Source organism: Vanessa atalanta, chromosome 22 (genome assembly GCF_905147765.1).
Source record: "Vanessa atalanta chromosome 22, ilVanAtal1.2, whole genome shotgun sequence".
NCBI lineage: Eukaryota > Metazoa > Arthropoda > Insecta > Lepidoptera > Nymphalidae > Vanessa > Vanessa atalanta.
In genome coordinates, this window is record NC_061892.1 from 9,507,536 (window position 1) to 9,522,050 (window position 14,515).

Below are 14,515 nucleotides of genomic sequence, written 5' to 3' on the forward strand. Positions count from 1 at the left end.
GTCAAAATATACTCGACATTTTTCGGCAAGACTTGCTTGTACTGGGTAGTAGGAATTTGTGCAAGTGACTTGTGACTTCTGTGCATTATTTTTTTATTATGTAATATGTAGCGGGACAGAAAAATGTTACCCCATTCATTCCCCTTAAATAATTAAAAAAATTTAAATAATTAAGTTAGATTTTTCAGACGTGCTTCGAACACGTTTTTGAGAACTAACGTTAACTTGTGCGTCAGAGTTGTTGTCATTGTTGGAGCAACTACTAAAAGAAAGGTCACCAACCTAGTTATGTCGCCCAGCTCCCTGCGGTGAATTTTAAAAACTCATGAAGTATTATCAGTAAACAATACAATATCACAAGAACTCGTAATATGTAAAAGATTATTTATATAAACAATCACATGTGGAACAATTAGTTAACAAGTTTGAACTAGTTTCGAACAGCTCGCTCACGCTACGCAGGAACGTTTTATCTCTTATCAGTCAGACTATGTCTATTAAGAATTCATAATTAGTAGATAAGATAACACTTATGCAGTAGATATGAAAACGTTTCGATTTGAGTAATTATTAACTTAAAATAATATACTTTCTTGGCCGATATCTTGACGATCAACTTATAAAATGCGAGCGAAGCTGCGGGCGACTAGTATTTTGTAGGTAATATTAAAAATACTCAATTATTAAAATTATTTATGAGCCGAGATGGCCCAGTGGTTAGAACGCGTGCATCTTGACCGATGATTTCGGGTTCAAACCCAGGCAGGCACCACTGAAATTTCATGTGCTTAATTTGTGTTAATAATTCATCTCGTGCTCGGCGGTGAAGGAAAACATCGTGAGGAAACATGCATGTGTCTAATTTCAACGAAATTCTGCCACATGTGTATTCCGCCAACCCGCATTGGAGCAGCGTGGTGGAATATGCTCCAAACCTTCTCCTCAAAGGGAGAGGAGGCCTTTATCCCAGCAGTGGGACATTTACGGGTTGCTAATGCTAAAAAAAAATTTATTTATGACTTGTAATGCTCTTGCTGACCGAATGACGAACACTATCCATATGTAGAGGATATATTAAAATCAACTATTGTGTGCGTATCTCACACTAATATGCCAATGGGAATTGGGTCGACATTCCAACACGCCCGGAGTGTGTTCGGGCGCATATCCAACGGGTTTACGTGCTCTTCGAGGCGCAGGAGTGTACACACTTAATTTCCAGATTCCGGGCTGTTAATAATATTTTTTCGACAGAAAAACTTAATAACTTTTTATCAGCCTCAACTAAGGGTTCGAACGCTCGACCTTGGGATCTGCAGTTCTTATATCTAGCCACTAGACCAACGAGCGATGACTGATAATCAATCAAGGTGCATTAATCACTCCATTAAACAATGTTTGATATTTCTTTGAAAAAAAATAATAAAAAGCTTTACGTCGAAATGCATTTTCAACTTTTTAAAGTGAAAAAGAAAATTTTACAGAGTTCTTTGAACCGATTACGCGCTGAAGGTCGGTGGTCGACCTTGTGGCTGCGGTGGTTTGTGATCGATACGAGATTAGTCACGAACTCGCGAGAGGCTTACATTTAGTTCACGTGCTAACGTTAATTGTGCTTAGATTTTTTTTATTATTTAGGGCAATTATAATGAAAATTAATTGGAATTAATATAATTGTGTAGGCGGACGGAAAAATGGGTTACCTGACGGTAAGTAGTCACCACCGCTCACAAACATTGGTTTTGTAAGAAATATCATCCGTTCCTTACAACAAACCAATACGCCGCCAACCTTAGAGCTTCAATGTTATGTCCTTGTACCTGCAGTTACACGGGTTCACTCAACCTTCAAACCGGAACACAACAATACTAAGTATTGCTGTTTCGCGGTAGAATGTCCGACAAGCTAGTGAAACCTACCCAGACTGGCTTACACAAAGCCCTACTACCAAGAAACAAGAATAAAGTATATTTTAATTTTATTTATCTTTTAGGAGTTCTTTTAAATGTCTATTTCAACAATATATATTTTTAATATATTAATTAAATACAATTTTCATACTATTATTTATCAAAGTGGAACGTGGAATTAAGCCGAAGATCGCAAGCTCGTGACCAGTACGACATTTTACACGTGCTTAAGCTGTGTTTACGTTTGGACGTTCATGCTCGGGGAAATAACAACGTGAAAAAGTTTTATTTGGCTCTAAGCATTCTTAAATAAACAGTATGCCTTAGTCAGGGGTATCTCTTAATATAAGCAATATACGCACACATAATGCTTCAACGAATCATATAATTGATGTCGAAAGTCACGGTTATTAACTGTTTCTCAAAAACACAAAGTAGTTAGTATTGAATTACGAATGTTTTTATGAGTAAAAATCACAATTTCACAGTAACAGTGGTGACCTTGATTAACACTGATGAATGAATTAGTGGAATTCCTAAGATATAAACAATAATCCATAGCTATACTTGTTATCTATAATGAAGATAGATATCTATTATCTATCTATAAATAACTCATTTATAATATCCAGTTACTATATCAAAGACACGAATACATATATAGAATTATCTACGAGGCATGACTTTAAAGTGTCGTTGTAAAAATGTTTTTCGAAGTCGTGTGTATGTGACCTTAATACTTATATAATTGGGGCTCGTGCTCAATAAAGAGTAATTTAATCATTAATAAAATATAGAGTGAGAAGGATTTTTTGGAATAAAATATTTCAGGATATGAATTTGTATAAGGATTCCTGTTCCTAAATGAATTGTTATCTGTAGTTTCGTGTGTTTAACTTATACATCATAACGATTTTATCTTGGTTAAAGTAAAGAGTTAATAAATGGAGTAAAACGAATAAAAATGGTGGTAAAATTAAATACGACTGGGGCGAACTATGATTCGTATGGTACGTAATAATAAATAATAATAGTCCTAATTATGCAAGATTCAGTGCCGGATTCTTCTTAAGCGTCGTAAAAGATGTCACCTAATTATCAACAATTCTAGAAAATAATTGAGGACTTTTTCACATCCTCATTTTTGTTTCCCTTGAAAATTTGCCGCCCTGGGCTAATGCCCACAGCCTCGAGTGCCCCTTATGTAAATTCAACACTGGGACGGTAATAAAACAATGAGCCCATCTTCTTGAAGTAAACAAAGTATACGACAGTCAGTACTAGCAGCAATTCCAGCGAGAAAATTCAAACAGCTCTGAGTCATCCATCGATTACTGCGGGTCGCCGCCGCTTGATGAATTACTGCTAGAGGATAAGCAGGCACGACCACATGATTCATAATCTGATCCCCTTGTGTGTGTGTGTGCTCATATTAAATGTATCATAAATCGTGATCCGATCTGAAAATTATAGATAAAAATTGTTATTTATATTTCCTGGGCATTTAGCTGGTCTCATTTAAGATTCGCCGCCGGCATCGATCAGGTCATTATCATTATAAATTAATGATATTATTATAAATAAAGTCATTGTATGTATTTCTAACTACTATCGCAATAATATCAGAAAATATTGTAGGAATTTTAATTCCGTTTTCACCAATGGAATAAGGTCCATAATATATATAATTTATGAATATTTTTTACAAAGACCCTATAGGTTTGTGCCGTCTGAGAGCTTCCTTGACGTGCGCTGTAACAAATCAAATCAAATCAAAATATACTATATTTAAGTAGGCTGTTACAAGCACTTTTGAATCGTCATTTAACAAACTATTTAAAGTAAAGCTATATATATATATAAGTAGGTTCGGAATGTAGATTCTACCGGCTAGAAACTCAGTAGTTACTCTTTTTCGACATCTAAAAATACAGTCATGTTATTTAAATACAATTATATAAATGTTTATTATGTCTCCTGCCTGGAAGTCAACAAGTATTAACTCCACGCTTTTTTATCATCAATATGATATTGTATCGAATAATATGCCTTCTTTACCAATGTATTTTTTACAAATGACTTGAATTTATGAAACGGCGAAGTTAAAAATGCCCAATGATACAATTGATTTAATGCACTTTGTGCTACCCCTGTGCAGCGTGGTAAGATTTTAAAAGAGAGTGTTTTGGATTTGCTGTAGCATAATAGAAGACACCCGCGTGTGATGGGGTCTCGGGAGGGTCTGGTGTTTGGTAGCCTTCGTGATCGTTTTTGTAAATGAGACGTGAAAGCGAAACAAACGCACTTTCCCATTTATAACATAGTTATAATATTAGTCACGATCTAAGTTGATAATGGAAATGATGAAAACTTCATGCACCACGCTTATTATATCAGTTGAGGGATTCCATCGTCTGAATGCAATGACTAAGCAATTAAATGATGTGATAATGTTGTTATTGTTTGGTTTCCGAACGTTGACCCTCACTTGTTAGTGACAACCATCTGTACATGGTATACCACGTGGTAGAAACTCGCAGAGTGATTAGTGACACGCGCCGTCCAATATTGCAGTGTCCAAGTAGATAATGCTCTTATTATATATATATATTCTGATCAATTATATATATACATATATGTAATTGATCAGAAACACTACTTTTATTTCTAAAGACATGTAATTTTTTTAAAATATAATATATCAATGCGGATTGGCGAATGTCCACCTAATGGTGAGACGATACCAAAAACCATTCAATAATTCTTTACATCGACTTATATCCCTTGTGCCTGTAGTTACACTGGCTCACTCACACTTTAAGCCGGATCAAAACAATATTAAGTAATGCTGTTTGGCGTGCATTGGGATATGTGGGGAAAAGCTTCAGACCTTCTTTACAAAAGGTGGTTTAAAGACGATGGCCCCACGTTAATTTAGAGTGATACTTTTGTTTTAACCCCATGCATGAGAAAGAGATAGCAATATTTTTGTCGGGCCGAAATTAGTGTAGTAGTGACATTTGACACGCTCGAGTCCATAAAAATACAATCGCTGCTCTCAAAATCATATAATTAATAGTTAATTAGGGACCGTATTGCGTTCGATTTTATAAACATAAATATTATTGATGTTTTCCCCACATTACAATAATATTTGCGTTAATACATTCAAACTTCAAATATGTTTTGCAAATTGAAGCTTTATCGAAATGTAAAAACCGGAGAATTCACCTCAACCTAAATAAATACTGACGAAATACCAAGTATTTATAACCAAACAACTTTATTTCACGGACATTGCGGTAAAATTTCTTTGGAATATTTTATATGTTAATTTAATTTTATGCATCATTATCAAGGCAATTATTTTGAACGTAATTTGATTTGTTAGTCATAGGCTTTAATTGGACATTTTTTGAACTATTTTTTGTCGTTATCGTGGACGTTATTATCCACTGTTATTGTTCTAAATTAATATTTTTATTATTGAACCCCTAGCTTAAATCTAAGTATTTTTATCCAAAAATAAATGTTTATTATTAAATAAACTTTGTACACCACAAAGTATTTTATTATATAGTTATTAAGTAAAGTTAAATCGCTAGAACTAAAAAGGTAAAATATTAGAAAAGAATAGTAAGACGATAAAGACATTTCTGGTTATTTTCAAAAGAGTATTTTCCCAATAATTGTTCTAATCACTTAGATCGTTTAAATTTTGTCACCTAAATCACTTACAACATCAACCAAACTGTAATGTGCATACATCTTAATTGAGTGTGGGTGAAACCACAGAGCATAATAATTTTGAATATACCCGGGTAATTATAATATGCGTCCAAAACTCCTACTAGTATAAGTAATACTAAGTAACATAATCATGATAACTCACATGAATTGTATAATGTGTAATCATAATGTTTACAAAGACTACAATTAAATATTTAGATAAATATTCTTATGTAATATGTCATAATAGTTAAACAGTGCTGCAATTTATCGAAATCTTGTCGCATATCTATCGACGTGGATCGCTAAATACTAAATTTGCAGTATCCGCTTAAATACCCCAGTTTGGTAACAAAAAACCAACAATCCTTTCCCTAACAAAACAGAAGCGGGAAAACCATTCAACCAGCGTGGACGGATAAAACGCACGCGCCACGCACACATGCAAACGTTAAGATAACCTTAACATTAGCGGAACCAGTGGACGAGTCGAATTGCCCCTGCTACGCCTATCGTATTGAAAAACGAGAGGGGTAGGGTAGGTCAAAGATTAAAATTGACATTCACCTAACACGTTGTGATCTGCAGAAGGATGCTCACGATCGAAAGGGTCCACGCACACCTAGATATCACTAAAAGTAATATAACTACAACACAACACAGCTGTAAATTTCCAACACATTGAATCGCGACAAGTTGATTTCGTGGAATCTCTGTCAACACTAAAGCAGGCTTCACGCACACATCGAAACATTGACGCATGCGTCGACCACGTTATAAAAGAGCGTTCTACGTCACAGACGCCACATTCAGTTACAAACCGCGAAAGTAAAGCCACGCCAGTTGAATTCTTGAAGTTGTGAAATTGTTGTGACATACTTTCGAGAGGATTGCCGTGTGATAACATATCAAGTGCTGATAATAGTGAAAATAGGGAGTAGTTTTGCATAGTTGTGTGAAGTTTAAGTGAAAATTCGAGGCTACGGGTTACATTACCCAAAAATTTGTGAAGATTTGAAAAGTATACATTTATCAAACAAAATGTACGACGAGTCCGTGGTCTCTGTAAAAACCGAGACTTTCAGTGGAGCTGCGGCTAAAAGGTAAATATTGCATTTCAAAACATTTCGTTTTGCAATACAGTATTGCACAATTTATTGTGCAAATCCAATAAGTGTTAAATTATGACAGCGCAAAATTATAAATTAAATGCAAATCAATTATAAGAGCATAAATTTAAAAAATAATAATTAACTCATAAACAAAATTTTGATTTTGAATAATTGACTAGTTAGACGATTATATATAATTATACAAACTTGTAACTTCAGAGAAACTTGTCTTCCAAGAAATAGCACAACCTAATAAATGTTCTCACAAGTTTAATTGCAATTAGTTGCCCGCGAAGTTTCGCAACATTTTCAATAATTTAGTTTGATTAGTCGAGAATTATCAACGGGATGCGTCTTTTTAAAAATACTATTTGCACTATTAATTTACTTCTTTCTTGTTACAGCCCAATTAGTCAGTGTATCAGAACTGTACTAAGAAGAGCTTGCGTGGAGAAGAGGCTTACCATCGGTCTCTTACCAGCTATACAGTATCTGTCGAAAAATACAAATGGCGCGCTATTCTGCTTGACGGCAGCGGCGCCGCCTGGCGACAGCGCTACGCACATGCAGGAGGTCTTGTTGCAGGCTTTCTGCGACGAAAACGACATCTACGTCATAAAGGTAACATCTCCACCATACTTAATATTTAATTTGAGCTGGCATAAATTATAAGATAATGTTAATAACTCGTAATTTTGATTTCATTAGTCGTAACTTCTTTAGTGAAACTTAAATGACACTTTTTTTATTTTTTATTTACTTGAAAATAATAAATGTTTTCCTTATTTACAGGTCGATTCGGAGAATAAGTTGAAGAGGTTACTTGGCTTCTGCAAAACTGCTATGGATTTCAGCTGCATTCTCGTCCACTACCCGTACGCTGATCCATTTAGCGACAGCCAAGAAATTGACCTGTCTATCTTATCTGAAGCAGAAAAAGATTTGATCGACCACTGCGACACCAACTGGGGCACTCAGATGCCAGTCATCAAGCTACCGGAGAAGTGAACGTAGCCTGTAAATACTATTGAGAATTGAGTTGATTTATTTGACAAATAACGCCAATATGCGTTATTTCGGCCTTCAGTGCCATCTAGTGTTGTACTTCGTCCTGTGGACTTGTAGCGATATGTTGTATAAACTTGTTTCCATAATTACAATAAACACTAGACTATTTTTAAGATGAGACGTAAGGATAGGAGTTTATTCGTACAGCGATTGTACTTTTGTAATGGAATTCGCCAGGAAATGGCTTGTATTTTTATACTTGAATAAGTGATTTGAAAATGTAGAAAAATGAAAAGTATCTAAATACTCTATTGTTAACGTATTTCTACTTTGTTACTTAAAATGAATAATAAACATGTGCTGGTGATATTTTGTTTTATTTGTAACGCATTTACCTATTTAATAAAAATCTTATGAATGACTGACAAGCAAAGCCCAAAGGCTTAACTGTGACTGTAACATATAAAACAGAATGAGAAAGGCTTACTTCTCATCGCTCAATGAGGTTGATTAGAGGATGGTAGTTCAATTTATAACTTTATTTAGTTAGGAAGAACTAACTTATAGGTGTTACCAAAAGGAAAAAAATCGACGCTATACTTTACTGCTAATTTTTTAAAAAATTTATGGATATATCCTAGTTCTACTACCTACTTAAGTAAGATTTTTAATGATAAGTCACATAGAAATTTACTTTAGATAGTACTCCTTTTCCTAACATAATTGTTAACAGACAAACTCATGTAAAAATGTATATATTATAATTATGATATATACCATAAATATAAATTAATGCTCGATAAAAATATAAACAACTTATAATTATTTAATAGAAACTTTAGTATTAGGTAATATATACAATCGGTATCAGGGTTTTTTGGTAATCAACTTTAAGTTATATTAATATCCAAGAATCAAGAAGCGCTTCTCATATTTTATTTGGTATTCCCAAATTCAATAATTATAATATTACTAGAAAACTCACACCCATATATTTTTTGGTATAGGTGGGTTACGCGAAGCTTGATATCTCTGGCAACAACGATATGATTTTGAATTTATTTTCGGTAGATTATGGCTTGTTACTAAACCTTCATATGGGTATGTATTTATTTATGTGTTTTTTGAACGTATGTAGAAAAATATACGTAGTTTTTATATCTCATGCCATTTTTACGGCTCATAAGCATACCATAAAGCATAATTGAATGGATAGATACAATAATTATTAGACTAAATGTTATTTATTTATTTTTATTTAGACGATCCACACGAAATATAAATCTTCCTTCGTTATCTTGATCTTATTAAAAAAGGCTCGTGCAAACAGTTTAACAGGAAATCAATGAGCTTCAACACAATAAGCTTTATTATTATCTTGCCAGTACTTAATAATGAAATCCGCACCCCTTTCTCCTATCATAATAGAAGGAGCGTTCGTATTACCTCGAGTAACAACAGGCATCATAGACGCATCAATAACTCGCAATCCACAAACGCCATAAACTCTTAACTGATTGTCCAAAACTGCCTTTTTATCCCATTTCGTACCCATCTTGCAAGTACCCGCATAATGGTAAGTGGTGACCGTGTATGCTCTCACCATACAAATAAAGTATTCGTCGGTGCCCCATTCGTAATCTTTACAAGCTGGCAGCAATTTCCGCACGAAATATGCACCATTCGATCTAAATGCTTCAGTGTTTTCTAACGACAAAATAAATTTTATACCCTTTAACAATGGGATGATATCACTTTCATCACCTAAGTAATTTGGATATAACAGCGGAGCACCGAGTGGATTAGATTCATTTAATAATAGCACGCCTCTACTTTTAGGAACTAAATTCATCATCCTCACCAAAAGAGCGTCGTAAAATGGCGTTGGGAAAATTGGTACTTGCTCCGCTGTTAATACATCGTCAACATATTCTTCCAAATCAGAAATATGTCCAAAGTGGTATTGTATGTCCGGAGCGATTAAATCTTCATCAGTTTTTATAAACCCGATCGTGCTTACCGGTCCGTTACCAGATATTGGACCACGTTTAATTTTCATTTCAGCGTAATCTTTTACTGCTTGTAATACTTCTTCTTCACTGACTGTTGTTGCTGTTTTGTTAGACAAAGCAAATGTTACGCCGCTAAAAGATACATGATCTTGTAGGTTTTCTCCAACAGCTAAATCTTGTATGACTGGTATATTCAATTTTTCCAAATGAGATCTTGGTCCGATGCCAGAGAGCATTAATAATTTTGGTGAATTGATAGACCCGGCGCTAACAATAACTTCTTTTCTGGCAAATGCAGTTAGTTTTTTTTCGTTCTGTATATAAGTTATTCCACATGCCTTCTTATTTTTATCGAAATGTATTTGAATGGCCTCGGAATTTCTTTTGACTGTAAGATTTTTCCTTTTATATCTTATCGGTTGTATAAAAGCTGTGTTTGTCGAAACTCTTTCTCCTGAATTTGCAAATGCCTGTGCCTGCGAAGCACCCTCTTGTTGAGGTCCATTAAAGTCAACCAAAGGAAGGCCTCTTTCAATAAAACCTTTAGTCACCATTAAGGAAGGCTTATCTACATAAGAATAACTAGAGACATATTGCTCCCCTGTGACTCCGTGATACCTTCTTTCTAAAAACTCTATGTCTTCGTTTCTTTCTGATTTTTTGAAGAATGGCAATACCTAAATGTAAAGAGTAATCATTAATTTACTTTTTAAAAGAAATATCATCTATTTAATACTTACATCTTTATAACTCCATCCAACGTTACCAAGTGCGGCCCAACCATCATAGTCGACTCTATTTCCTCTGATGTATGCCATTGAGTTGATTGAACTCGAACCGCCCATTACTCGACCTCTACAAAGGTAGCTTAAGGTGTTATGTTTGTTTATTATTGGTATAATAGTGTTTACAGTGCTTTTACTAGAATTTGAAGTAAAATAACAACAATTAGAATTATTTTAAGACTAATTCGTAATATAAGATTTCATACCTATGTTGATTTATGATGGTACGTCGAAAAAAACAAAAGTTAAGATGAAATATGCTATAAATTTTAAACCAATTACTGCGAAGCTTTTCCCTTTTTTGTTGTGTTTGTTTAATACCTTACCGATAGACTGATCACTTGCTTAAAGAGGATTACTTATTTTCAGTATGTGTTTCTGATAAAAAATTACAATAACCTTAACCGTACCTCGTCCATGAACATCTTCCTTCAGGATGAGCAAGACAGCTTTTTCCATTTGGCTCAGTTGTGTAAGACATTACAATGTTAGACCCCAGTAAGGCAGTTGAAAGACCTGGGGCAAGAGTTATATCTGGTTGTTCTGGTCCTTCTTCCAAAAGAAGCACCTGCGGAAGTTATTCAATTGGGACTTAATAAAGATGTAATATTATTGTACCTTCAAAAAGCAATACTTATAATTGTTGTGTTTCGGTTTGAGGGGAGGGAAGAAAGCCAATGTAACTATAGACACCAGGGACAATACAACTTTACACCCAAGGTTGGTGGTGTTACGGTTAATATACAGCACTAATGTCTATGAGCAGTGGTAACCGTTTCTCATCAAGTGGCATAGTGCTTAAGAAAAATAAAACAAACAATTAGCAAAGTTGACACATAAGATTATTTATGCAAGAATAAAATATAATTACCTTCCAATTCGTATTGTTAGATAATCTATTAGCGACCACACAACCTGCAGAGCCGGCTCCGACCACTATAAAGTCATATTCATCCTTAGCATCATCTGGCTCTTTATCATCATGTAGCTCCTTATCATCTGTCTCTAACCTCTTATATCGGGAACCTCCGTATAACTGAACTAATAAGTTCAAATAAATATATCCGAAGGGAGAGCAGGCTGTAAGGGTGGTTTGGCTTGGACAAACTTCGGTTAGATTTATTGGTTGCCAAATCATTTCGAACCTGAAAAAGATTGGACTACAAAAAGAGACTAATGACAGCATAAAATTAACAAAAGGAACGGGACACAAAGCACTTAAGAACTGACGCATAAGGCATTTGTCTTCTTTAATGCCCTGATAAGAAGTCGAAGTGGGTAACAGATAACTTACAATGGCATTAATTTTAACAATTTTAAAATGACTTTTTCTGGTGACAATTCTACTGCCACAACCCGATCTATAAAGTATATATTAAAATCGCTTCGAAAATAAGCCATTATTTCTCTTAAAAGTAAAGGATAAAAAATGGTTATTGTGAGTTATCACTGAGCGATAGACCATCACTTTGGACATATAAACTTTCCTCTTGAATCAATCTATCTATTAAAAAACATTTAACATCGAATTGGTATGATTCTATGATATTTATTATGGATTTGCAAAAACACTTCGCTTTGAACCTCAGGATCGATATTTTGGAAGTAAAATTAAAGTGGACATAAGTAGTCAAATCAAAATGAAATCAAATGTAATTCAATTAAGTTAAACTTTACAAAAAAACATTTTTGAATCGTCCATATTTCGACTCCAACCTCTAGCGAGAAGAAACAAGAAACTCGCACAGTTGCTTTTTTAAATACCTGATTTACAATGATATTAGTATTCACAATTATTGTTCAATCAGTGCCGTGGATCCCGGGCCTAGTTAAGGGGAATAGTGTTCTATTCTAAATAAAGATGTTGTTAATAAAGAACTGTTAGTGGTATAAAAATATTGCTGAGCTATTAGTGAATTCCATGGAATACGTAAATAAATCTAAGGTATGATTATCTTTATGTCTTCGATTGGAATTGGCTATAGTTATTCCCTCAGTTACCTCTCTCAACCTTCCTCTTGCCTAATAGTCATGTTAATCGGCTTAGAATGAAATGAATTAAATAAATTACCTCGATTTTTAGTCGTTGTGTTAAAATTAATTTTCCAATATTCTGTCTTTTTTCTGCTTAAACATCACTTTTCAACTATATAAAGTCTGACGTTATGATAGCGTATCAAAAACTGGAATGGTTAAGGATCAAAAATTAGTGGCTTTAATATATATATATTTCAATACTATCAGTTTTATGAGTATGATGTTTTATTCATAAATATTGTCGTAATGAATGATTAAAATTGGGGATAGTTATTTAAAAATAAAAATGTCTATTATTATTTATATTAGGGCTGTAGACGGCCAAAATTTCATCTGACAATAGGCAGCCGTTTGCTATAGGCACTGGTATTTACAATCCTTGTAATCTACAAGCCCTGACACCGCCAATCTTCAGATCGTTACTACACTGGCTCACTCGCCTTTCAAATGCGACTTAATGTTTGATATGAGAGTAACAGATGACTTACTAGTACCAGACTGACCGATATACAAAGATTGGTAGAGATCAACTTTACATTACCACAGATTTCCGGTACAAACTGTACCGCTACGTTGCCACTGAGATACCTCCTTAATTTGTATTTAAAATTTCGTCTCATGCACGGCCGTAGCAGAAAACACTTCGAAATTCAGCTAAACCAACATTGAGAAGGTGGAGAATAAGTTCCAAGCCTCCCCAAAAAGAAAGGTTCCAACAATTTACTTTACTTCTACTTAACTTGTACAGAGAGATATATTATTGGAAAAATATAAAATGAGGCAGAATTTATTATATAACTAGAAAAGCTTAATAAGGAATCTTATAAAATAATAGAATTTTATAAAACACATACACACACGACTCAGTACAGACTTTTTATTTTTCTGTGTAGCAATATTTGTGCCAATCACAATGTACTTTAATTCAAAAGGACTTACGATTATGTGATTGTAGTAGATACCTATATTTTTATAGTACACAAATTAAAATGAATGATTTTGTTGCAACAATTGGAATTGTCTTTTTATTTAAAATTAAACTCTTATTAATGTTAATTTTACTCTCATGAACCGGTTTAAGTAGCATTATAATTTATCGATTCGTATATTTTTCAATATATTTAATTTAATTGGGCTAATTTAAAGATAATCGCACGTCTCGAACTAATTTAATTTTATTAAAACTCTAATAGATCGGGGCGTTGTATGTTGCTCGATATCATCGAGTTGTTAAGAAATAATTTAAGGGTTATTTATTAAATTATCACACATAATTTGTAGCTATCTCATGTGAGTCGTGCGTTTCACCTTTATTTCATATATTTGAAAACATAATTTTATAAATTAACGACCCGTCCGGCTTCGCACGGATGCAACGTTGATACTAAATATACTACAGAATGTCTAACAACGTTGTTTTTCAGTAGTTCAACAATACAAACCGGTATGTCCCTGCGTTTTAAATCTGTAATATCTTCGAAACTATTCATTTAAATGGCCATATTGATCTATATTAAATGCATAAGGTATTTAATTCAAATTACTGAATTGCTCATTCACCCTTCAAACTACTGAATATTGTGATTTGACGGTAGAATGGGATAGAATTGGGATTGGACGAAGCCCCACATAAAATCAAAATATGCCTATATATCATGAAAAGGAACTTTTTTTATCTACATTAGTAATAATACCGCCAAACAGATTGGCTCTATGGACATGGACCACGTGGAATAGGGTCAGCTTAGACGTCAGTAACATTTTAAAAAAAATTGGTGTAAATTTAATATAAAAAAAATATAAATATTTAAGATTTATGACGAAACGACTAAAACAGAGAAAAGTAAGTTTATTTATTTAAGTATAACAGTAATCACAACTTAAATTGATGTTTGCAAATATTAAATCGTATAAATAATTTA

General features: G+C 33.8%; 3 protein-coding genes across 4 annotated transcripts in view; 1 reads left to right on the forward strand and 2 right to left on the reverse strand.

The window, feature by feature from the left end:
• LOC125072767 (electron transfer flavoprotein beta subunit lysine methyltransferase-like) overlaps positions 1-6,374 on the reverse strand; it is a 38,704-nt gene extending 32,330 nt beyond the window's left edge. The window contains exon 1 of one of the 2 annotated variants that reach the window (XM_047683453.1): positions 6,207-6,374. The gene's annotated coding sequence lies outside the window, so the exon portion shown is untranslated. Of the gene's footprint in view, positions 1-282; positions 319-6,206 lie in introns of those variants that run through there. The other variant, XM_047683455.1, reaches the window with a different exon arrangement.
• Positions 6,375-6,436: 62 nt separating this feature from the next.
• On the forward strand, positions 6,437-8,126 carry LOC125072769 (growth arrest and DNA damage-inducible protein GADD45 alpha). The gene is made up of 3 exons (XM_047683460.1): positions 6,437-6,742; positions 7,156-7,372; positions 7,544-8,126. Exons 1-3 carry the CDS (start codon positions 6,681-6,683, stop codon positions 7,757-7,759), a joined length of 495 nt encoding a protein of 164 aa, XP_047539416.1. The 5' UTR covers positions 6,437-6,680; the 3' UTR covers positions 7,760-8,126.
• Positions 8,127-9,101: 975 nt separating this feature from the next.
• LOC125072613 (glucose dehydrogenase [FAD, quinone]-like) lies at positions 9,102-11,694 on the reverse strand. The gene is made up of 4 exons (XM_047683245.1): positions 11,428-11,694; positions 10,967-11,124; positions 10,512-10,626; positions 9,102-10,448 (listed from the first exon to the last, which is right to left on the reverse strand). The coding sequence occupies exons 1-4, from the start codon at positions 11,692-11,694 to the stop codon at positions 9,102-9,104; spliced, it is 1,887 nt and encodes a 628-aa protein (XP_047539201.1).
• Between the last annotated feature and the right edge of the window lie 2,821 nt (positions 11,695-14,515).